Here is a 23862-nt window from a genome sequence, read left to right as displayed (position 1 = left end):
TAGCTTTAATATACCTAAAAATCCAATAATTAATTGAAATGAGAAATGTTACTCAAACATAGCATCTACGTGGTAAAATGATTTACACTTCTGCTATTTCATTACTAATATAAAGAAAACTAAAACAATACCACTAAATAAATAAAACTGATTTTCTCCATTAGATGCCATTTTCTAACAAGGAAAAAGTTCCTTGTCACAGAGCATGTGTGAATGCTGCTGCATGCAGCATGAAACAGCTGGGTAGGAAGAATGTCTTCACTTGGCCTCAACTACCGGACCCCTTTATAATATTATAACATCATCTCTGAGCCAGAACCTCTGAACTCACAACGGAGGACTGGAACCAGTTCCAGCGCTCTCTTTCTCTCTCTCTGCCCAGACACATCTTTAAAAGATATGTTATTCAAAGTTATTATTGTCAGATTAAATAATTATCAACTGTATTAGAAAAGAAGACACGTTATTAGTTGACTTACTGTATGAGTTGTTGTTCTCGTGTGATTTTTTTCTGTTTTTTATGATACAACAGAAGTTCAATTTTAAGATGAAATTACCATTACCAAATTACCATGAAATTACCAATTACCAATTACCACCATACCATGAAATACCATTATTGTAAAATGTTGAGTTGTAAAAATCACAGAATTTGCATTAAAAGAAATGGGCTCATTTATAAAATGAAATTGCAATGATTGTTTCTTGACTAGATTTAAAATATAATATCCTAATAATTTTTTGTTGTTAGATCTCTACACTGAAATAACATGAAAACCCAAGTTCACTGAACCTTGCTGACTGTCATATTTGATTTTGAGTGTCCATTTCTTCAACAATCAATGGCGTTTGACTGCAGAAGGAACATGGTCAGGCAGCGTATCAGATTTTTATGAAAAATACTGGTTACATCCATTGATGCAACCCAGTGTCCCGTTGGTGTAAGCAGTATTTTAACTCTGATTATGTACAGGAAAATAAATTAATGAACCTGATGCTGCTTTTCAAACTAAGACATTTTTGAATTTCTCATCTGTCCAACCCTTATATGTCACTGACCCTTAAATAATGATTTGATTTAATACAATCAATCTAATTTTCTCTGATGTTTGGCTTGTCTGATTATCTAACCATTTGCAGTTTTGCCCCAATCAACTTTGTTGACCAACTTCAAACTGAAATAAGAAAGTTTCTTACCCCAAACCTTCTCAACAGATACACCAGATGCTTTGTGAATGACTTCACATGTGAATGAAGAAATGTCACTCTTTAAAATCTCCACACGGTCTCTTCTCTGGAAGGTGTCGTCTCCATTTGGACGAACGCCTGAGGAGATCAACCCGTCCTCTCTAGTCACAATGCGGCCGTTCCTTCTGATGTTAAGGATGATGTCTTTTGCATAGAAACCTGTGGCCAGGCAACTCAACATGAGGTTTGTCTCAATTCTGATTTTCTTAGCAAACACGTGCACATCTGGTGGAGCTGGAAAGAGAAAATGTTAGGTTGGTTACTGTTTGCATGGTGGCTATAATACATTATGTTAAAACCACACATGATAATGTAGATACCATCTTCATAAGACAAATAAAAACGTAAAACCCTAAGTGGATTAAAAAGGATTCCACTTCTATAATGTCTATTGTCTATTCTATACTTTATTCCCTATATAATATCTAATACTTGATATAAATATACATACGGGCTTTTTTGAGCTGTTTTTCCCCGTATGTCATGAACTTGCTCAACCAATCTGTACACTCATATTCCAGGTAGCCTTTGGTGTATTCTTTTAGGACCTGGACATCATCCCACTTTTTCTTGGTTGGGACTGCTTCATTAGTGGCAGCAACCCACACTGAGAAGGCAACGTCAAAGGCCAGGAAGTCTTGTCCGTCATAGCTGTACATGTAAACACCATGGACAAACTTTAATGTGCCATCAGGCTCTGTTTCACCCTCACAGCCGACCATCCACTGAAGAACATGGAGATCTAAAGAGGAGTGACAGTGAAATAAATGACAAAAGAATGAGGGCATAGAAACATGCAAAAAGTTTCCTTCAAACACATTAGAAGTTATCACTTGTTCCTCACTTAAGGAAAAATAAAACATCTTCATTTTTGTCAGAGCATTTATCTATACAAGGTATTACAGTTTACACAAATTTCATAGTGTTAATTACATCAAAAAGTGTTTCCAGTCTAACACATTTCATGGATCTTACCATCGTCATTCTGATTCATTCGTTTCTTCAGGATGTCGATGTTGACTTTGAACCACTGCTGCTTGCTTTGGCGGGACTGTGTGCCTTTCTCCCAGTAGTCTGCAGGAAGACTCTCTTCCATCCAGTTCTGCTTGGGAACTTTTTTCTGGACATCACTGTCATAGTAGTCAATCATCCTCCCGTCAAGCAGACCCATAGCTGTGAACTCATGGATGCCCGGAAGTCCGACAGGTTTGGAGAGGGCGGTGTAGATGTACATGAGGGAGTGTTTCTCTGAGAGTCACAGAGAGAGAAAGACAGACAGACATGTTTACAGACAAGGCAGATAAACTCCAGCAGATCTGACTTAAAGCACAATATAATCACAATATTTAGCCACATGTATGGGCGCCATAAGTGGGGGGAAAGGTTAGGATGATTCTAGGGGCCAGTGACTTGACACAGGCCCTGAAGTTGTATTAGAACATTATCATTTATCATTATTGTACATTATTTATACAATGTACTCACTAAAATCTTCTTGTTAATGGCAAAAGTTAACCATCCATTTTCATGTCAGGACTCTTTTTTAAGGCTCCATATATTAAAAATAAAAGAAGATACAAGTTGAAATTTGTATTACATTATTTATGCTACATTATTGAACCACATTAAACACTTTTTGATAATCACCTAATTGTTTCAGTTTTCTGTTGAGGTACAAATGTGAAACTTTCTGTGGTTATCTGATCCCGTTTCTTTCTTTTATGTAGGCTGCCAGTACATTTTTCCTCTTTTTTTCAGGTTGTGGACTTTTGATCATCACGTTGAGAACACCCCTTGAACTTTTATAATTTAAAAAAGGGAACAATTGTTTGAGTCAATAATGTACAGGTGAATCCATAACTAAAATAATTGTCATTTATGGGTATGATGATGTCTTTACAGTATTTTTTTTCAGTATCTGAAATAGAAATATAATCCAACTCGTGCCCATACTAAGATCACACCACCACCATGTTACATCGACACACACTGACGACATGTTACACACACAGACGATAAGTTACTAAAGATTTTATAATAGTTACTTAATTTTTGATTTGATGTAATAGGGTTATGGAAGAATAGTATATTACATTTTAAATAAATAAGTTAAACTCGAATAATCAATAGAAATCTGATCATTACAAAGGCGTCACGACTGTGACAATTTTTACTTTCACTTTCAACCCGAGTCGCATTAATGTGTAAAAACCTCTCTCTTACCGCCGTTTACTATCAGTCCCGTCCCCAAAAGGACGAAAGCTGTGATGAGATACATCTTTGACACAAAGTGGACTCCATTGACGGTTTAAAATTCAGAGTAACCGAGTGTTGGACGGTGTTTTGACCCCGCGGTAACGAACTGCTCCATGTTTCTCCGGTTTACAACGGTGCATTCAGGTGCAGCTAGTAACGTAGGAACATAAAGTACCGTTCATATCATTTCCAAATTTACAACTTCTAGCAATTTTTATTCTATGATACAATTCTGTTCAGATACAATAATTGTCAGTCAGGAGCCCAAATTAATATTAAGTGCAGTAATATTGCAGTAATCATTCCTCCTGTTCATTCTGACCATTAGAAGATCCCTTCATAATCCGTCTTTGCAAAAATATATTTAAACATTCAATCTGAAGCAAATATGACGCTTAAGGCGTCCAAAAGAGTCAAATCAAGTCTTCTTCAAAGTTAGAGTGTTTTTAGTGCCAAAGTCCCCCTTTTTGTTACTTTACTTCCACCACAGCTCAACAGTAAACACTAAGAGGGAATTTGATGCTAAAAAGACAGTAAATGTGTCAGATATCACTTGATATGACTAACTCAGACTGCTGAAGCTGAATAGAAGCCGATCATCTACTTTTAACCATTATGTCTCAATAGCGACCGACAAAGGCATTTATTGTATTTATCATTTTGGCAAAGGTGTACATTTTTGGATTGAATTTTGGAAATTCAACTACATATCCGGAATTAAGTATAACAAAAACTGTCTAGAACTATACTTACTTTCAGCATGTTCGTTCGTTAGGTATGGTTGACCTCAGCAGCTGACCTTTTTTTTTTTAAGTAGATGACACACAGTCAAGATTATCGTGACCAGATAGTCCCAGTGAGATTAAATTTACAAATTAACCTAAGAACTAAAAGTTCCTTCATGTTTCCATCTGAACAAATAGGAAGAACAGCAAATAAGAGTAACTGATTAAAAGGGGCAGCTTTGTTTGAAATTGACTGTTGCACCAATACTCTCATTCAAGTCTAATATTCACTTTTAGCTGTTTTGTGCGCTACCATCTCCTGACCACATGATGGCAGCAGTGCTGCATTTTACTGTTTAACAATTAAAAGAGGAACTGTCGGACCCATCGACTGTATGTGCATATTTATATACACTCAGTTATTTTAAGGATCCATAATTTACAAATGTTCAAAAAGTTCAATTTGTTCACTTCTAATTCATTAATTTCAATTCACTGTTTGTGTGACATGAGTCTTTTAGCCCACTGCAAGTCAGCTGAACATGTGATATGTGATATTTGTTTTCAGGCACAGTTCAATACTCAAAATTAATGTGTCAGTTTATTCATACAGAGCACATTTAAAAACATTTAGCATCGATTTGATAGACTGATAAACTGGAAATTCACTTAAACAATGTCATCATCAGTACTACACTTTCTACCACTGGTACAACTAAAAAGAAAATAAATTTATTCAACATTTGGCTTTGAATACATTCACGTCAGTTTAAAAGGTTCTCTAGCACCCACAGGCAGAAACTTGGTATTGTTTTAAATGTGTTTCAATGTTGATGTCTCCATTTTTTTTATTTTTTGCTGAGAAGCTACAAACTGACTTTCACTGTGTTGTAGCAGTACCAATAAATATCTGTCTGTCTGTATATAAAGTTGTATAGATAGGATAAAATGTTTGGATTTTAGAAAACCTACCAGGAACAGATAAAATCACCTATTTAAACCTACAGTAAATTTATTGTTTTGGGCAGAATAGAAAGATTTCAGTTTTGTCCTCATTTAACTTTAAGAAATTATTTCTCAACCATTTATTTATTGCCAGAATTGGCTGCATCATCATTTGGTTCTTAGCTGTGCTTAGGTCTAAGAAGACAAGTTTTAATTTTAGTAAGAGAAGTTTCAGTGCTGTGGTTTGATCTAAAGCCTGATTGATATTCCTACAAGATATCATTTTCCTTAAGAAATGAGTTTATTAGCACTGAAACTATCTTTTCATGTATCTTAATAAATAAATGAAAGGTTGGATATCGGTTACTATCTAGGTTGTTTTTTAGTAAAAGTGTAACATCAGCTATTTTAAGCATCTTGAATGATGTCTGTTCAAAGTGATATATTTATGATCAAGATATGGACACAGTCAAACACCTACTTACAAAATGCTGTAAGTATAATTCATGAGGTAGAAGAGTTACAGTCACTAATGTTCTTGTAAAGCTCATTAATGTAATACAGGTGAATCTTCCCATGGTTATATCATTTTTACAGGAATTTCAAGTTTTACATCAGTGGCAATACTGGCTCTAATTGATGTTATTAATGAATAATGTGAGCTCTTCACATATTATACATATTCATACTTTCTTAATAACCCTTTAAAAATAATCCTTTCTGGCCAGACGTACTGCTTTGATACATGCCGTCTTGTTTTTCTCCATTTTCTTTCAGCTGTCCAACACATTCTCTTGATCTCATTAACACTGTTAATGTCTAACCATGGGGAGATTCTGTCAGTAAACCTCTTTTTAGCTTTTGGTGGAGCAACAGTTTTTAAGGCAGATAGTAATGCATTGTTGAAATTCTCAAAGCTATATGGCTTAAGTGATGTCATAATATTAGAGAATATTATTTCAGTCTTGTCATCTGGGAATCTCTCCTAAAAGTTCCCTTTTAGGCTTGGATAAGGTTAGGTTGGCATCAAATAACAGTGATGATCACAGATTGGTAGCTCAGGTACTGACACATGATCAACATTCAACCCTTTTGTGATTACTAGATCTGAAGTGTTACCATGGTGATAAGCGCCTTCATTACATGTTGAGTGAGTTCCAAACTGTCCAGCAGATTTACAAGCTCCAGAACTTTGGAGTCACTCTTTTTGTTCACATGAATGTTCAGGTCATGGGATATGTAGTAATGAGCACTGATAATTCTGCTTTGAGCTCAAGAGCAAGATATTCTAATGATGTAAATCCAGCCAGGTCAATGTCATGACATACAAACTTTGCAGAGAAAATGGAAAATGGCTGTAATTCCTCCTCCACTCCTGTTTTGTCTGACTGACTAATAAAAATGATAGGTTGGAGGACAAATCTATATCAATGTTGCTACACCAGTAGTTATGTTTAACCAGGTCTCAACTAAAAACATACAATGCAAATTATTTTTAGTTAAATGGTAAATGGACTGTACTTCTATAGTGCTTTTGTAGTGTTTTCACTACCACTATTTTCGTTGTAGCCGTCGTCATCATCCCTGAGCTCACTGTAATTAACTTGGAAAACACTTTAAAGAAGCTGTGGAGACATTATAGAGTTTAACTCAAAATTTTGTTGTTGTTTTTGTGTCCGTCAATTCAGTGTCTGTTTTGGTTTTTCAAACTCCACTTTTTACTTTATATCTCCGTCTCAGTATTATTTTTTTTCCTGGTGAACTGGTTCTTCTCAGACTTCAGGTTGTTGATTATGGAGAGACTAATTGGAGCCATCTGAGCCCCTGCAAGAATTAAAAGATGTGTTATTCCAAATATACATACTAATCACACATACACACACACACACACACACACACACACACACACACACTGGACTGATTAAAATTCCCACCACTCCACCTTATACAATTTGAGATATTTTTCCTAAAGTATCGTAACTGATGAAAATCTTACAAACAAATTCAAGAAGAGCGAGTGACCAAAAACTACTACTTTTACGTACGTTTTCATTGTATTTGTTCATGAAAACAAGACTTAAAATAAATACTGATGGTTTATTTTCAGGTTCTTTACTTTTGATTAATGTGTGTTTGCCTCACTTACATACAGCAGGTCTGATACACAACAATGCATATTCATCAAACTTTTGCTTCACTTTAGTTTTAATTTGATCAACAGAGTAATGTTTGTCTCCAGCAGCTAAATCAAAGTTTACTTTCTTAAATATCCTCTCCAGACATGTACAAAGATTTGGGTCTCATATTAATTTTCCACACAAAAGTATTATTACCAGTTTAAAAGAAATGGCATCTACCTCACTTTGAAATACATATTTGCATTTTGCCTCCATCACTTACATTAAAGACATATTTAAAGAGGATCTAATAGTCAGTATGAACTGTTCATATGGACACCTGACTGCTGTTTGAAGGTACTTAAAAATTGTGGACTATCCTTTAAAGACTTTGTTTTTCTGATGGGAAAGAAAGAAAGTAGTTACCTTTGATATTGATGACTGTGGCTGGCTGAGCATTGTCTGTAAATAAAGACAGCATTAATATAACTAATAGACAGCTGGACTTATTCAAATTCCAAATGTACACATCCATTCTTTAACTGAGGACAGCATGAAGTTCATAATTCAGAGTTTACAGACAGAACTGACTTAATTTATGGTTTGATTTACTGACAGTCTTTTAATATGAGTCAATGTGTCTGATAAACATGGAGCTTTTTCTCTCATGACATCTTTACTTTTTGACTGTTTTAATGATCAGGATTGTTTGGTCTCTGGTTGGCTGGTTTGGTTTTTCCATCATGCTGCATTCAAACAGTCATTGTCATTTCAAACTTCTCCATCCATAGAAGAACAACAAAACACTTACTTAAGGGAGCACATACACATGCTGTACCTGTGAATAAACACAAAGTTAACACAGAAACAAAACAAAACAAAACATAACAGCTAAACAAACTATTATCAAGTTCATGTACAGAGTTTCCAGCCTGAGCAGGACTAACTAAAAGGATTAGGTTGGCAGGAAAAACAACAATAAACTGATATAAAATGAAAAGTATGAACCTCTGTGCTGCAGCTTTCAATCAGTAAATGAAAGATTCTTACCAGAACCAGAAGAGCTGAAACCACTGTTGCCTGTGAAGAAAAGATAGATATGTGTTAATGTGTTCAGACACCTGCTTATATCCTATCTGTGCTTTCTGAACTGTTTTCGATTTATTTATTAAGCCAACAAGTATTGTATGATATATCTTATTCCTCTGTTGACCTCTAAAGCAGTGCAGTCCCCAACAAATACACTCTTTCCTCTTGTTAACTTCACAGCAATATGAGGTGTTGCCCCGCTGCGACGACTCTGCCACCTGTGTGTTTGCTTAGAAGTTCTTTTGTTCCAGCAGCAGTCCGATTTGTTTTTAAGGAACACTTTTAGTTGTTGTTCTGTTCCAAAGCTGTAGATCACATTTCTAATGTGTTTTATTTATTTATTTACTTGATACGTATTGTCCGTATTGTTGTATATATGAGTTGCTTGGTGGCAAATGAGTTTCCCCTCTAGGGGATTAATAAAGTTTTTCTAATCTAAAATCTACAGTGACCAAATTCCTGACACCTTTTTTAAAACCTTACACTTGTGAGCAGTTTTGTAAGATTTTCGTCTTCAGAGCCAGACATTGTTGGTTTCACTTGTTGACAATAGGAAATAACACCAGTCGTATCCCATAATCTAAGAAAATCTTACCAGTAACCTTCAAGTAAAAGAAGACATAAAATAGTTACCTCTGTGAACAAAGACATCAATGAACAGCTGGACTTATGACTATTCACTACATAACCAATTCTAGATTCAGAAAATACTTTAACTGAAGAACATTTTGAGTTTTGAGACTGAGAAGGACAAATTTAGGAGAATGCTTGTAAACAAATATCCATTTCTGAATTGAGAAATATGTTTATCTGAAATTAATAACTTTTAAAGAGCTTTTGAAGACTCCCTACAGTATATTATTATAGACAAAACCCCTGAAGTCCATACAAAATCTCCATATTTTCATGGTATTTAGTGACATATCGCCCAATCCTAGTTAGTAATATGTTAAAGTATATTAGCATGTTAACATGAATACAGTTACATATGGTAACATGCTTAATAAGTGACACGAGCATGGCAAAAATTTAGAAGACAGTAAAGAGCTGAACTTATGTGACCTACCATCACTGTGCCTTCATACTGCAGTTTATTGCAGGGTCAGGGAACAAATCAAGGAAAAAATAATTTATAGAGTCTGACAGCAGCTGCTCATGGCTGGTTATCTCTGACTACCAGCTCTACATCTATTCATGCTACACTGAGTGGTGGTCAGTCTTAATGTCCCCGTAAAGAAATAGAAAACAACTATTAAGTAAATAGAGCATTTCATTTTTTTTGTTAGAAAACACATCAGTTGATTTTCTTTATATATATATATATATATATATATATGTATATATGTATATATATATATTAGGAATTAAATGGTTTATGTATTTTCATTCATAAAATATGGGAAAAATGTAGCCTACTCCACTGGTGCCTTATTGAGAAAACACAATGATTATATATTGCACCTACCAATTATCCATTTTAGGTACACCAACAGCGTTACTGCTACAACTATAAGTATGATGCCCAGGCCCAAAATCACCCCACCAATAATAATGGTTATGTTGTTTTCTCCAGCAACTTTGTGATCTAAAACACAGAAGAACATTTACGTTTGTTTCACATTCACTTCACTTTTAACATAATTAATATTTAGCTTCATATGACTCTCGGTGTTGATACATAGTAATAAAATGTAGATGTAATAATCAGTGATAACGTGATCAAAGTGATAATGTGAAATTTGAAAACTGTCTAGATTCAAACATGGTTCTTCCTAAAAAAGTTCAAATTAAAACATTTTGCCAGTTAATGTGTTTTTTTTGTCTTGTAGCTACTAACTGTGATGCTAACAGTGAATTAATCCACCCCATCTTCAATAAAGACAAACATCTGAACACATAGTAACTTGACAGTCAGCAGCTTTTGAGGCAGACTCTTACTGCTTTACACCCTGAGATAATAGAAAAAGGTCTGCTCCAATATGTAACATAACTGATTAAATAAAGACGATCTGATTTAATACAACTAGGATCTCATTGTCTGATGTTTGGTTTGGTTATAAACTGTCTGATCATCTGACTGTTTGCATTTTTTCCCCAATCAACTTTGTTGCACTGTGACGAACTGCAAACTGAAATAAGAAAGTTTCTTACCCCAAGGCTTCTCAACAGACACACCAGATGCTCTGTGAATGACTTCACATGTGAAAGAAAAAATGTCATTCTTCAAAATCTCCACACTGTCTCTTCTCTGGTAGGTGTCGTCTTCATTTGGTCGAACGCCTGAGGAGATCAACCCGTCGTCTTTCTCCAGAATGCAGGTGTTCCTTTTGATGTTAAGGATGATGTCTTTTGGGTAGAAACCTGTGGCCAGGCAGGTCAACATCAGGTTTGACTCAATTCTGCTGTTCTTAGCAAACACGTACACATCTGGTGGAGCTGGAAAGAGAAAACGTTAAGTTAGTTCATGTTTGAGGTTAGCACTTTGCCCCACTTTACCTGGATCTGTTAAACTACAGGACTTAACAGCGTACAGAGCAGACAGGGATCAGGCTTCTTAGTTACAGTTTATACTGTAGTTGACACTGTACGTCTTCTATCAGCTGTAGCTTAATGTTAAAGCCTTCAGTACTTTCTTCAGCCAAGACCGCATACTTACTCAAAGTTACACAGTGTGATACCTTCATGACCTTCTTCAATGCCAAAATTGAAAATATCCACCAGACACTGACTCTTCAGCTCTCCGCTTGCCAGCTTCATACTGCCGACTGTCTCTGAAATAACTGGTCTCATCCATAAATCCAAATAATCTACCTCCCAGTTAGACCCCCTACCTACCCACCTGGTAAAAGTCTGTCTACCTGCCCTGTCCTCGTTAATAACTAATATCATTCATTCCTCACTGACTTCTGGTGTTGTTCCATCATCACTAAAGACTGCTGCAATAACACCAACACTCAAGAAACCTGGCACCGATCTGAATGATTTGAACAACTTCCGTCCCATCTCAAACTTGCCATTTCAGTTGCAGCTTAGGTCCACACCCATCTGTTTGACAATAATCCCTATGAACAATTTCAGTCTGGTTTCCGTCCCCTCCACAGCACTGAGACAGCCCTGGTGAAAATCACCAATGACCTCCTGATGGCATCTGACTCTGGACTTCTCTCCGTTCTGGTTCTTCTCGACCTGAGCGCAGCTTTCGACACCGTTTCTCATGATATCCTCCTGGACAGGTTAGCCTCCATTGGAATCACTGAGATCCCTCTGGCTTGGTACAGATCATATCTCTCTGGCCGTACACAGTTTGTTCAACTCAAGAACCTGAGATCCGGCTCCTCTCTAGTCTCTAGTGGTGTTCCCCAGGCCTCTGTCCTTGCCCACTCCTGTTCATTATTTATCTTCTGCCTCTTGGTCTCATTCTCAGGAAATTTAACATACAATTCCACTGTTACACTGATGATACCCAACTCTATCTTTCCACTAAGCCTACTTACATCCATCCACATAGCTCTATCTGACTGTTTACTGGAACTTAAATCATGGCTCTCACTCAACTTTCTTAAACTCAACGGCAACAAAACTGAGGTCCTCCTCATTGGTACCAGATCAACCTTAGCAACACTCAACACTTTCTCCATGTCCATCAACAATTCTACTGTTCCTCCATCCCCTCAGGTAAAGAGCCTAGGTCCCATCCTGGACAGCACATTATCTTTCAAAGCCCATATCAATAACATTACTCGGCATACTTCCATTTACGTAACATCAATTATCTCCTTCCCTCACTTTCACCAACCTGCACCACGATCCTGGTAAACACCCTGATCACATCCCGTCTGGACTACTGTAACTCTCTCCTCTTTGGTCTTCTGCGGAAATCTCTCCACAAACTCCAACTGGTACAGAACGCAGCCGCTCATATCATAACCAGAACTCGCTTTATTGAACACATCACTCCTGCCCTGCAGCAACTTCACTGGCTTCCTGTCAAATCCTGCACTGACTTTAAGATTCTACTCCTCACTTTCAAGATCCTTCACAACCTGGCACCATCATATCTCTCTGAACTTATTCACATCTACACACATTCTCGAACTTTCCAGTCCTCCTCTGCGAACCAGCTCTCTGCTCCATCTGCCAACTTAACTACCATAGGGTCAAGAGCCTTCAGTCGATCTGCCCCCCACCTTTGGAGCTTTCTCCCACCAGACATTTGCACTTCTGACTCTGTCTCCACTTTTAAAACCCGCCTGAAAACATACTTAGTTTCTCACACTGACTATGCAATCACATTCTTGTTTATTTATTGTACTAATGCACTTTGTAGTCACATTCATATTTATTCTTTATCTTTGCACTAAATGATTCCTGATTTATATTGTTTGATGTACTGTTGTTGTGTTATATGTGCCTTCTAAGGTGACCTTGAGCGCTTTGAAAGGCACCTTTAAATTAAATACATTATTATTATTATTATTATTGTTTTTATTATTGTCATTATCATCATCATGATGATGATTATTATTATTATTATTATTATACATACAGGCTTTTTCCAGCTGTGTTTTCCTGAAGTCCACAAACTTGTCCAACCAATCGATACACTCTTTCTCCAGGTAGCCAGTGGCATTTTCTTTTAGGACCTGGACTTCATCCCACTTTCTCTTGGTTGGGACTGCTATATCAGTGGCAGCAACCCACACTGAGTTGGTGTTGTTGAAGGACAGGAAGTATTGTCCGTCATAGTTGTACATGTCCACACCACAGACAAACTTTAATGTGCCATCAGGCCCTGTTTCACCCTTACAGCCGTGCATCCACTGAAGTCCGACAGGTTTGGAGAAGGCGGTGTAGATGTACTGTACTTGAGGGAGTGTTTCTCTGAGCCACAGAGAAAGATAGACAGACATGTTTACAGACAAGGCAGATACATCTAACTTAAAGCTCTGGACTCTTACCTATCTATTTACTGCCATTAATCAGACCATTTAGTCTGCACTGATCTTTAAAGTCTTCCCAACCGTACTGGATGGGATTTTTGTAATTAAAAATATTCTTTATTTTATCATTATTTATTAATTTCATTGTGTTTCTAAACTCATGGGTTCAACGTTTTTTGTTTTTTTTTGGCACGCAGGGGATCAAGTGGTTAGAGCGCATGCCATATACGCAGCTGACCCTGATTCGAATCCCGATCGGAGGTCCTTTGCTACATGTCACACCCCCCCTCTCTCTCCCATGTTTCAGATAATTCATTAAACCTTGTAGTAAAATAGTGTAATACAATGAACAGAAATTGAATTAGCAACTATTTTAATTGACATTTCAAGCAAAAATGACAAGGCACCAGCTCCTTTAATGTGAAGTCTGGCAGACTAGTTATTTCATATCACTGCACATTACATAAGTAAAATTAAAAAGTTGACTAAAACCATGACACGAAGATGAAAAAAGTTGAAAATGAACTTTGTGCGAGTGAATTGTTTCAGCTGTGATCAGCAGTGCAGCAGCAGCTTCAGTCCTCAGTCAGTGACACTCAACAGTACTTCTGTGTGGTCAAGCACTTCCTGTCAGCCCAACGCAAATCAGTCGTCTCACTGCAGTCATACACTAAATAAAACATTTTATGTTATGAAACAACGTGCATGAAGCTCATTTGAGATGTGACTAGACAACCATATGTAACCATAGATACATTGAAACTTAAAAGATCTGACGTGGTTCAGTGTGAACATTTAGTGCTCCAAAGCATGAAAGAATGTTTTCAATTGCAATTTTCAGCAAATCATAACTTGGCAAATGTGCAACTGTGAACAACAATTTGCAAGTTAAAGACATCTAATAGTGAAGAACAATCCCTGAAAACTTCAAGCATTGAGCCTAATATGAATAATTTAAAACCTTGTGATTTTTCATTAATGCACATTTTTTGCAGGCCATGACTCCCTTTTTGCCTCAATATCTTGGAAATAAAAGAAGATACAAGCTGAAAAATTTCCAAACTAGTTGTTGGGTACAATGCCATTATCTACATGAAGTATGAAGCAAATCTCAGATGGTCTGTAAGAAAATAATGGTAAAATCTGATGATTTGACCTGTAATTACTGACATTTTCATAATACACTTATTGTTACAGTTTTCTTTTCAAGCACAAACATTCCTATGGTTTCCTGCTCAAGGAAATTCTTCCTCTTTTTTGAAGTGTTAGACTATTAGTAGAACAAACCTGAGAACATTGAGACCTTGACCTTAAGACCATTTCTTGAGCTTTTGAAAATTGAAATGAACATTTTCTGATGCATATTGAAACAAGAACAGCTATTTGAGTCATCAAGAAAATAATCAGCAGGTGAATCTATGATCAAAATAATGATCAAGTCTATCCACATAAATACAATTAAAATGATCGGCAGAATGCTGATAATTGCAAAGAAGACGCAACTGTATTTGTTTTACTTTCCCTTTTAACCGGAGTCGTATTAATATACAAACAGGAAAAAAATAAAATAAAACTCTCTCTCTTACCACTGTCTACTGTCAGTCCCGCCCCCAACAGGATGAAAGCTGCGAAGAGATGCATCTTCATCTCAAAGTGGACTCAGTGAAGTTTCTAAAACTCCGGTTTATGTGTGCTGGACGATGCTTTGTCTCTGTGGTAACAAACTGCAGTCTGCTTCCTACTTCTCTCATCCGTCTCATACATTTAGTGGCTTTCTGTATGATCTCCTCGGCACGGTGCATTCAGGTGCTGTTCGTAAAGTATGGACATCATGCAGCGTAAGTTTCCTACTTTTTGCTGCATAGTGCATGCTGCATGTAGTGCACCATGTTGTTCAGATAACTGTCTTAAAACAAGTCAGGACCTGTTTTCTTGCTGCAGTCATTCCTTCTGTTCATACTGACCATTAGAAGATGCCCATATGAATAATATGATGATGTATAATATATGATAATTTAAGGACATTAATTTGAAAATTGTGATAATTTCACTTTTTCTTAATTATCTGAACTTTGTTCCTGTGTCATCTCTACAGAGAGGGTTTTATCTTTGTTTTCTCACCTCTGTTCCATCTCTCCACTATGGTGACTCCCTCAGTTGCTGTGCCTTGTCGTACCCTATGGTCGTACCGCTGGTGGTAAAAGAACCCATGGACATATATACGTAGACGCTGCATTGACTGTGGAGAGGCGTGCCTAAAGCGCCGCCATCTTGGTACAGGGCTAGCAGAGGTAGTAGTGCATGTATATCTATGGAGGTAAGAGGTACTCCACAGCTTTAAAGTAGAATTATTCACTGAAATCTCGACCGATTTCCAAACGGTTTGATTTGTTAAAAACTTGTCTATCTATCTGTCTATCATTTGTAACAAACAACCCGTGTGAATATATGTTGACAAATGAGCAATTTTATTCATTTATTTTTTATTACAACTGAGCGATGAATGATCACTTTTTAATAGTGCAAACACGTCATTCCTCTATAGACATAATGCGCTGTGGGTGCGAGTGGCCCTGTACCTACGTATATGTCAATGCAAGAACCTCCACGATGCAAACAGCAGGTGACCTCACTCTAAAACTTGTTTTAATCAACCACAGTAACGTGAATTACATCTTTTTCAGCCACTGTAGATGACAAACAATCAAGATATTTGTAACCAAATAGTCCCAGGAAGTGAACAGTTCCAGAAATTAAACTCCCAAGTCAAACGAAGAGCTAAAAGTTCCTTCAGTGATTTATGTTTCAATCTGGAGAAACAGAAAGAACAGAAAATACGAGTGATAATTGATTAAAATAGTCAGCTTTGTTTGAAACAGACTTTTGCCCCGACACTCACTCATTCATTCGCCTGTCCACCTGCTGACGGCAAGTCTAATATTCACTTTCTTTAACCAGTTTTTTTGCGCTACCATCTCCTGACCACACGATGGCAGCAGTGCTGCATATGAATGTTTAACAACCAAAAGAGGAACTGTAAGAACCACTGACTGTATGACATTATATACATATTTATATACAGTCAGTGATAAGAACTGTATTTTAATTTTAATTTACAAGGCATTTTAAAAATTACAGGATTTAAGGTACTAATGATATTCAAGGTTATGAATTGTTAATGTAACAAAGAGGCACAGACACTGTTCAATACTGAAAATTAATCAATTAGTAATTTTATTTATAGAGCACATTTAAAAACACGCTGCTTTACAGAGAGATGAGAATTACAATTTCTTTTTAAAAATATGTAATTATGAGGATCAAGATTTTCTGAGATGAGCAGTGTTTTACATCAGTGGTAATACTGGCTCTAATTGATGTTATTTAAGAATAACGTGAGTTCTTCACATATACTCACATTTTCTGTAATAATCTTAAAAATAATCCTTTCTGGCCAGACGTACTTCTTTGATATATCCCATCATTGTAAGTTTAGTTTTCCTCCATTTTCTTTCAGCTGCCCAACACATTATCTTGATCTCATTAACACTATTAATGTCTAACCATAGGGAGATTCTGTCAGTCAACCTCTTTTTAACTTTTAGTGGAGCAACAGTTTTAAGGCAGACAGTAATGCATTGTTGAAATTCTCACAGCTTAAGTGATCTCATAATATTAGAAAACAATATTTCAGCCTTGTCATCTAGGAATCTCCCTTTTAGGCCTGGATACGGTTATGTTGGTATCAAAGAACACACAGTGATGCCATTCAGAAATCCACTCAGAAACTATAAACATGTCTCAATTCAATATTTACAAGTTCTATTACTAAATGTGGATGCATGAATTTCTTTGACTTCTCTTCATGATCTGTCTTCAGACTTTTCAAAATGTCTCATCATATCAACCCATTACATGATATCAACAGATTCATCACAAAGTAAAACTTAAAAGCAACACATAAAAGTAAAAACATCATGAAGAAGAAACACTTATTCTTACCGTCCTGCATAGATCTACTGTAGCATTTAACATTTGCTTGAGGAGTGTGGCTGTGATTAATGATCTCTAAACTTTAAAATGTACTTTTTAGATTTAAAGTAGATTCCTTTTAAAAAGTTAAACATCACATTTGTTTAGTTTCTTACAGGTCACACTTTTCTAATTTCCTTCCCAAGTCTCCACATGACGTTCCACAAATCTTCTCCTCAGTAATATGAAACAAAAGCATTTCTTTAACAGTGACTTTGAGGTTCAGCTTAAAGAGGCATGGAATTTTTTCGCACATTTCAGGCAAGCAAAGTAAGAAGAAAGCTACAAATAAAGAATATGTGAAATCTGAATATTATTCCAGATTAATCAGGACTCCTCAAACACCTCAAACACTCACTAAACACATTACAACCACAGAGCAGTGTGTTTTACTGCCACTATTCTCATCATCATCATCATTTTTCCTGATCCTGCTGTTTCACTGTATTTAACTTTGAGAACCCTTTAAAGAAGCAGTGGGGATAATTCTAAGCTTAATTAAAATCTTTGTTCTTTTCTTGTTTTTGTATCTAATCTGTCAATTCAGTGTCTATTATGATTTTTCATAAACTCCCCCCCTCTTTTTACTTCATATCTCCTTCCCAGTGCTACTCCAGTAGATGTTTTACCCGGGTGAGTTGGTTCTTCTTGTCTGCAAGAATAAACAGATGTGTTACTTTCAGTACACATACTAATACTGCTTTTCTATGTATCTTGTGTGGCTAAAATGTGGCCAAAACTTCAAAGAACCGTTAAGAATCAGGACCTGAGTCAATGTCTGTAGAAGCTTTCTTTATATTATTCATTTAGATACAACAACTCAAAGCTCATCAGCCAACATCATGTCTGCCAAGTGGACAACTTTTACCTTTCTTTTCCTTCTCATCCTTCAGGAGAGCTGTGATCACATTTTCATCTTTGGGCACCTATGGGAGTATGTCATTGACAGTACACACACAATTAAAGACTATAATCTGCTTTAATGTATTATCCATCAATCCATCCATCCTCTTCCGCTTATCTGGGGTCAGGTCGCGGGGGCAGCAGCCTAAGCAGGGAAGCCCAGACTTCCCTCTCCCCAGCCACTTCGTCCAGCTCTTCCCGGGCGATCCCGAGGCGTTCCCAGGCCAGCCGAGAGACATAGTCTCTCCAGCGTGTCCTGGGTCTTCCCCGGGGTCTCCTACTGGTGGGACGTGCCCTGAACACCTCACCAGGGAGGCGTCCGGGAGGCATCCTGAGTAGATGCCCGAGCCACCTCATCTGGCTCCTCTCGATGCGGAGGAGCAGCAACATAATGTATTATGTTAATCATAATATTCTCAGGTTTGTCAGCTTCATTTGTGTGAAGTTAACATGCAGTTTTAACAATTTGAAGACAATCCTAGAGCAGTCTGACTTCAATTATGAGACTCAGAGGTAAAAATAAAACTTTATCAGATGTATGGATGTATAGATGCCATAGGATAGCATGTTTGACCAATCATAGATCATTTCTTTGTTCCTTCAGAAACTATAATAGGTAAGATTTGTTATATGTTAAACTGTATATGTTAAACTTACCAATTATCCAATTTTTCTTCGACACCACCAGCACTACAGCCACAAGTACAACAAGACCGAGCAGGACTACAATCACCCTAGCAATAAAGGCTACCTTGTTTCCTTCAGCAACTTTGTGATCTAAAACACAGAAAATATTTACATTAGTTTCACATTCAGTTCACTTTTAACATCATTAATATTTAGCTTCATGTGACTCTTAGTGTTGATGCATGGTAATAAAATGTAGAAGTGATAATCAGTGATGTGATGAAAGTGATAATATGAAATTTAATGAGAATTTCAAAACTATGTCAAGATTTAAAGAGGATTCTTCCATGAATGTCCAAAAGTTCAAAAAACTGTGTTCTTGCCAGTTAATGTTATGTTTTTTCTCTTGTAGCTACTAACTGTGATGCTAACCCTAACAATAAAGACAAACATCTGAACACATTTTTAATATAATCCAGCGAAGAAGTAACTTGACAGTCAGCAGCTTTTGAGGCAGACTCTTACTGCTTTACACCCTGAGATAATAGAAAAAGGTCTGCTCCAATATGACACATAACTGATTAAATAAAGACTATCTGATTTAATACAACTAGGATCTCATTTTCTGATGTTTGGTTTGGTTATAAACTGTCTGATCATCTGACTGTTTGCATACTTCCAGTATTTGAAATAAGTAGCTTGTGAAAGTGTACAAGAAGGTTACAGCAGTTATTAAATTGTGTCAGATACATATATTTGATCTTCTGTTCACTGTAAAATGGAACTGGAGCTGAAGTGTTTCTGCCTTCGTTTTGTTATTTTTAATGTCACTTACAAAAGTTGATTGAGTTGAAAGTATTCAATAAAATACAATTGAACCCTAATTCTGGTGAAAAAAAATAAAAAATAAATATATATATATATATATATATATATATATATATATATATATATATATATATATATATATACATATATACACACACATATATGATGAACAAAATATGATCAGCAGTAGATGTTTTTTCTTAAGTATATAGCCAATTGTTATCACTGGAAAGGATTTAGTCATTCTTTATTTTTAATAATGATAATTATAATAATAATAATGATAATAACAATATTCCCACAGACCCTCATCAGTACTGTTAAGTAACATGTCATTCAACACAATGCTACTCACCTCTTTCTTCAGCTGGCAGTATGGTTGGATCATCATTATGGGGGGACAGAGTGGCTGCTGAGCCTGAAGATGCATCTGTTGTTCCTGGCAACAGGAGCAGGAACAACTGAGTTATTATGAATAGCTGCTAAAAGTCAGATAAATGAGGGTAGCAGTAACTAATCTCACTTTGGACTAAAGTTTAACTAACAGGTTAATCCTCACTACTCATGGATTAGACCCACCTTTGAATGAAAAAGTGGGTGATATATTGTGGCCCTCTCAGTTCTTCCTCTTGTCTTTCTTTTCTTGGTTTTTAGAACCATGGTTGTACTTTATGAAGCCGCTGAGACACAAGCTCATGTAACTCCTCCTCACTGGCAATTCTGGCTAGGACTGAAACATGTCATGGAAATAGAGGGGGGTGTTTGGGCACTACAGAGGCTTTGGATGGTTCATTTTTGCCAGAAACCAAAAATATAAAGCATTAGTTTAATGAGTAATGTTGTATGTTTTTTTAGGGCCCCTGTCAGTCATGGGCCCTTACATTCTTAGCCCAAACCTTCTCAACAGATAGATCAGATGCTCTATGAATGACTTCACATGTGAAAGAACTCTATGTCAAGATTCTTACAAAAATTTAAAAAACTTTTTTTCTCTTGTAGCTACTAACTGTGATGCTAACAGTGAATCCACCTCATCTTCAATAAAGACAAACATCTGAACACATTTTAAATATAATAATCTCCTCCACTGATGAAGTAATTTGACAGTCAGCAGCTTTTGAGGCAGACTCTTACTGCTTTATACCCTGAGATAATAGAAAAAGGTCTGCTCCAATATGACACATAACTGATTAAATAAAGACTGATTTAATACAACTAGGATCTCATTTTCTGATGTTTGGTTTGGTTATAAACTGTCTGATGATCTCACTGTTTGCATTTTTGCCCCAATCAACTTTGTTGCACTGTGATGAACTGCAAACTGAAATAAGAAAGTTTCTTACCCCAAGCCTTCTCAACAGACATATTAGATGCTCTGTGAATGACTTCACATGTGAATGAAGAAATGTCACTCTTTAAAATCTCCACACTGTCTCTTCTCTGGTAGGTGTCGTCTCCATTTGGACGAACGCCTGAGGAGATCAACCCGTCCTCTTTAGTCACAATGTGGCCGTTCCTTTTGATGTTGAGGATGATGTCTTTTGGGAGGAAACCTGTGGCCAGGCAGGTCAACATGAGGTTTGACTCAAGTCTGGTTTTCTTAGCAAACACGTGCACATCTGGTGGAGCTGGAAAGAGAAATCGTTAAGCTAGTTAATGTTTGCATGGTGACTATAATGCATTATGCTTTAAACCATATGTGATAATATTTGAACCATCTTCATAATAAACTGAACAAAAACAATCTGTTGTTACAACTACTACAACAAACAGTGACAATACATATCTTTAACTGTAGAGTAAAAGCATACTGGTGAAACTTAGCAATATAAACATATTTTGTGTATTTTTCCAAACAGTTTTCTGAGATTTGAAGATCATTGTTGATATTGTCACGGTCTGCTCTTTCTGTCACTCTGGTAAATTTCCATTCACTACAACTCTGCTCCTCTCTGTCAGTCAGCCACTTTTTAGCACTCGCCATCGGTTTGAGTTCCTGCTTCTGACTCTGCTCAGCTCTGACTGTCCTGCCTCCCCCCTGTGGCTGCCTGGTATTCCTGTGCATTGATTTTTTTGCAGTGTGAGTATCCATCAGTCTTGCTTTGGTCCTGATCTTCTGCCTCATGAACTGTACTTAGATACTATTCTCCTGTTCAATACCACACCTGCCACTGATCTGCAATCAAAGCTCATTATCAACTATACCTGTGGTGTGTTTGTGCTGCACCTGGGTCCTACCACCTCCACCTGTTACAGTTATTGAATATGGTGCTTATGAGGGTTTGGCTCCAATAGCCAGTTCTCTTTTGTATTAGGTTCCAGGTTGGGGGAGAGGCTTATTTACAGTTTATGTATTTATACTGTAGCTGATGCTGTCTGTCTTCTATCAGCTGCAACTAATGAATGTTAATGCTGTAAGTAACTTGACACATTAATAGTTTAATCAGTTTCAGCTGTCAATCTCCTGCTCAAACTTTAATTTTTCAGTAAGATAATCAGTAGTGAAACAAGTCGGCTACAGCATTTATTTGTCTTTTTTATATTTGGTATCTTCAGTTGGTCATCTCACTTTAAGTTTGTTGCCACAGGTAGTAAAAATGAAGCTAAAATGTTTCTAACTTTTTATTTTGTTATTTTTAACTTAACTTTTAAAAGTTGAAAGCTGAACCTAAGTGGATTCAAAAGGATTCAGAGTCAATAAAATAATATTGAACCCTAATTGTTGGGAAATGTTGCCACATCTGAACAAATTTTCCAAAACTTGTGTGAAAAGCTATCAAGACCATCTGATGTTTGATTATTTTAACAAATACTCCTATTACTAAAGTCGCTACTATAATATCTAGTAATTGATATTAAAAAAACTAATGATTTTCATACATACAGGCTTTTTCCAGCTGGCTTCCCCTGTATCTCACGAACTTGCTCAACCAATCCGTACACTCGTACTCCAGGTAGCCTTTGATGTATTCTTTTAGGACCTGGACTCCATCCCACTTTCTCTTGGTTGGGACTGCTATATCAGTGGCAGCAACCCACACTGAGTTGGCGTCATCAAATGACAGGAAGTCTTGTCCGTCATAGTTGTACATGTACACGCCACGGACAAACTTTAATGTGCCATCAGGCCCTGTTTCACCCTGACAGCCGACTATCCACTGAAGAACATGAAGATCTAAAGAGGAATGACAGTGAAATAAATGACAAAGAATGAGAGCATGGAAAAATGTAAGTAGCAATTATGATTAAAACGGTTTCATTTAAGCACGTTATCACTTGTTCCTGAAAATAAAACAGCTTCATTTTTGTCAGAGCATTTATCTATACAAGGTATTACAGTTGTTAATTTCATGGGGTTAATTACTGAGTCATCAAAAAGTGTTTCCAGTCTGACACATTTCATGGATCTTACCATCGTCAGACTGTTTCATTCGTTTCTTCAGGATGTCGATGCTGACTTTGAACCACTGCTGCTTGCTTTGGCGGGACTGTGTGCCTTTCTCCCAGTAGTCTGCAGGAAGTCGCTCCTTCATCCAGTCCTGCTTGGGAACTTTTCTCTGGATATCACTGTCATAGTAGTCGATCATCATGCCATCCAGCAGACCCATAGCTGTGAACTCATGGATGCCTGGAAGTCCGACAGGTTTGGAGAAGGCGGTGTAGATGTACTTGAGGGAGTGTTTCTCTGAGAGTCACAGAGAGAGAAAGACAGACAGACATGTTTACAGACAAGGCAGATAAACTCCAGCAGATCGGACTTAAAGCTCTGGACTCTTATCTATCTATTTATTGCCATCAATAACAATATTTAGTCACATATATGAAGCAACACACTCAGAGAACCACTGATCAGTTCAAAGAGATTATAGAATATGCATCATCAGAACAATTTGATTTGATATATCTTAATATATAAGAGAATATTTTCTGTAAAAACCTTTCATATTAAAACTGGCAGATAATTCATTAAACATTGCAATAAAATTGTGTAATACTAAAATGCTTAGCCAATTAATCAAATAATCAGCAGAAAATTAATGGAAACTGTCTTAATTTTCTTTTCAAACATAAATGCCAAGAATTTTAGATGTGAGAATTTGCAGACGATAAGCTGTGTTATATCATTGTACATTAAATATATTTGGATTTTGG

General features: G+C 36.6%; 1 protein-coding gene across 1 annotated transcript in view; it reads right to left on the bottom strand.

The window, feature by feature from the left end:
* Nucleotides 1-23862, bottom strand: part of LOC128374602 (uncharacterized) — a 105599-nt gene that overhangs the window by 3463 nt on the left and 78274 nt on the right. The window contains exons 6-10 of the mRNA XM_053334847.1: nucleotides 21054-21338; nucleotides 20066-20140; nucleotides 2224-2496; nucleotides 1700-1990; nucleotides 1198-1482 (exon numbers count right to left, since the gene is read on the bottom strand). Of these exons, the coding sequence (XP_053190822.1) occupies nucleotides 1198-1482; nucleotides 1700-1990; nucleotides 2224-2496; nucleotides 20066-20140; nucleotides 21054-21338 (1209 nt within the window). The remainder of the gene's footprint in view (nucleotides 1-1197; nucleotides 1483-1699; nucleotides 1991-2223; nucleotides 2497-20065; nucleotides 20141-21053; nucleotides 21339-23862) is intronic.

The sequence above is a fragment of the Scomber japonicus genome, chromosome 15 (genome assembly GCF_027409825.1).
Source record: "Scomber japonicus isolate fScoJap1 chromosome 15, fScoJap1.pri, whole genome shotgun sequence".
NCBI classification, from domain to species: Eukaryota; Metazoa; Chordata; class Actinopteri; order Scombriformes; family Scombridae; genus Scomber; species Scomber japonicus.
Note: the sequence above shows the minus strand (reverse complement) of the source record. Positions and strands in the feature narration are given on the sequence as shown.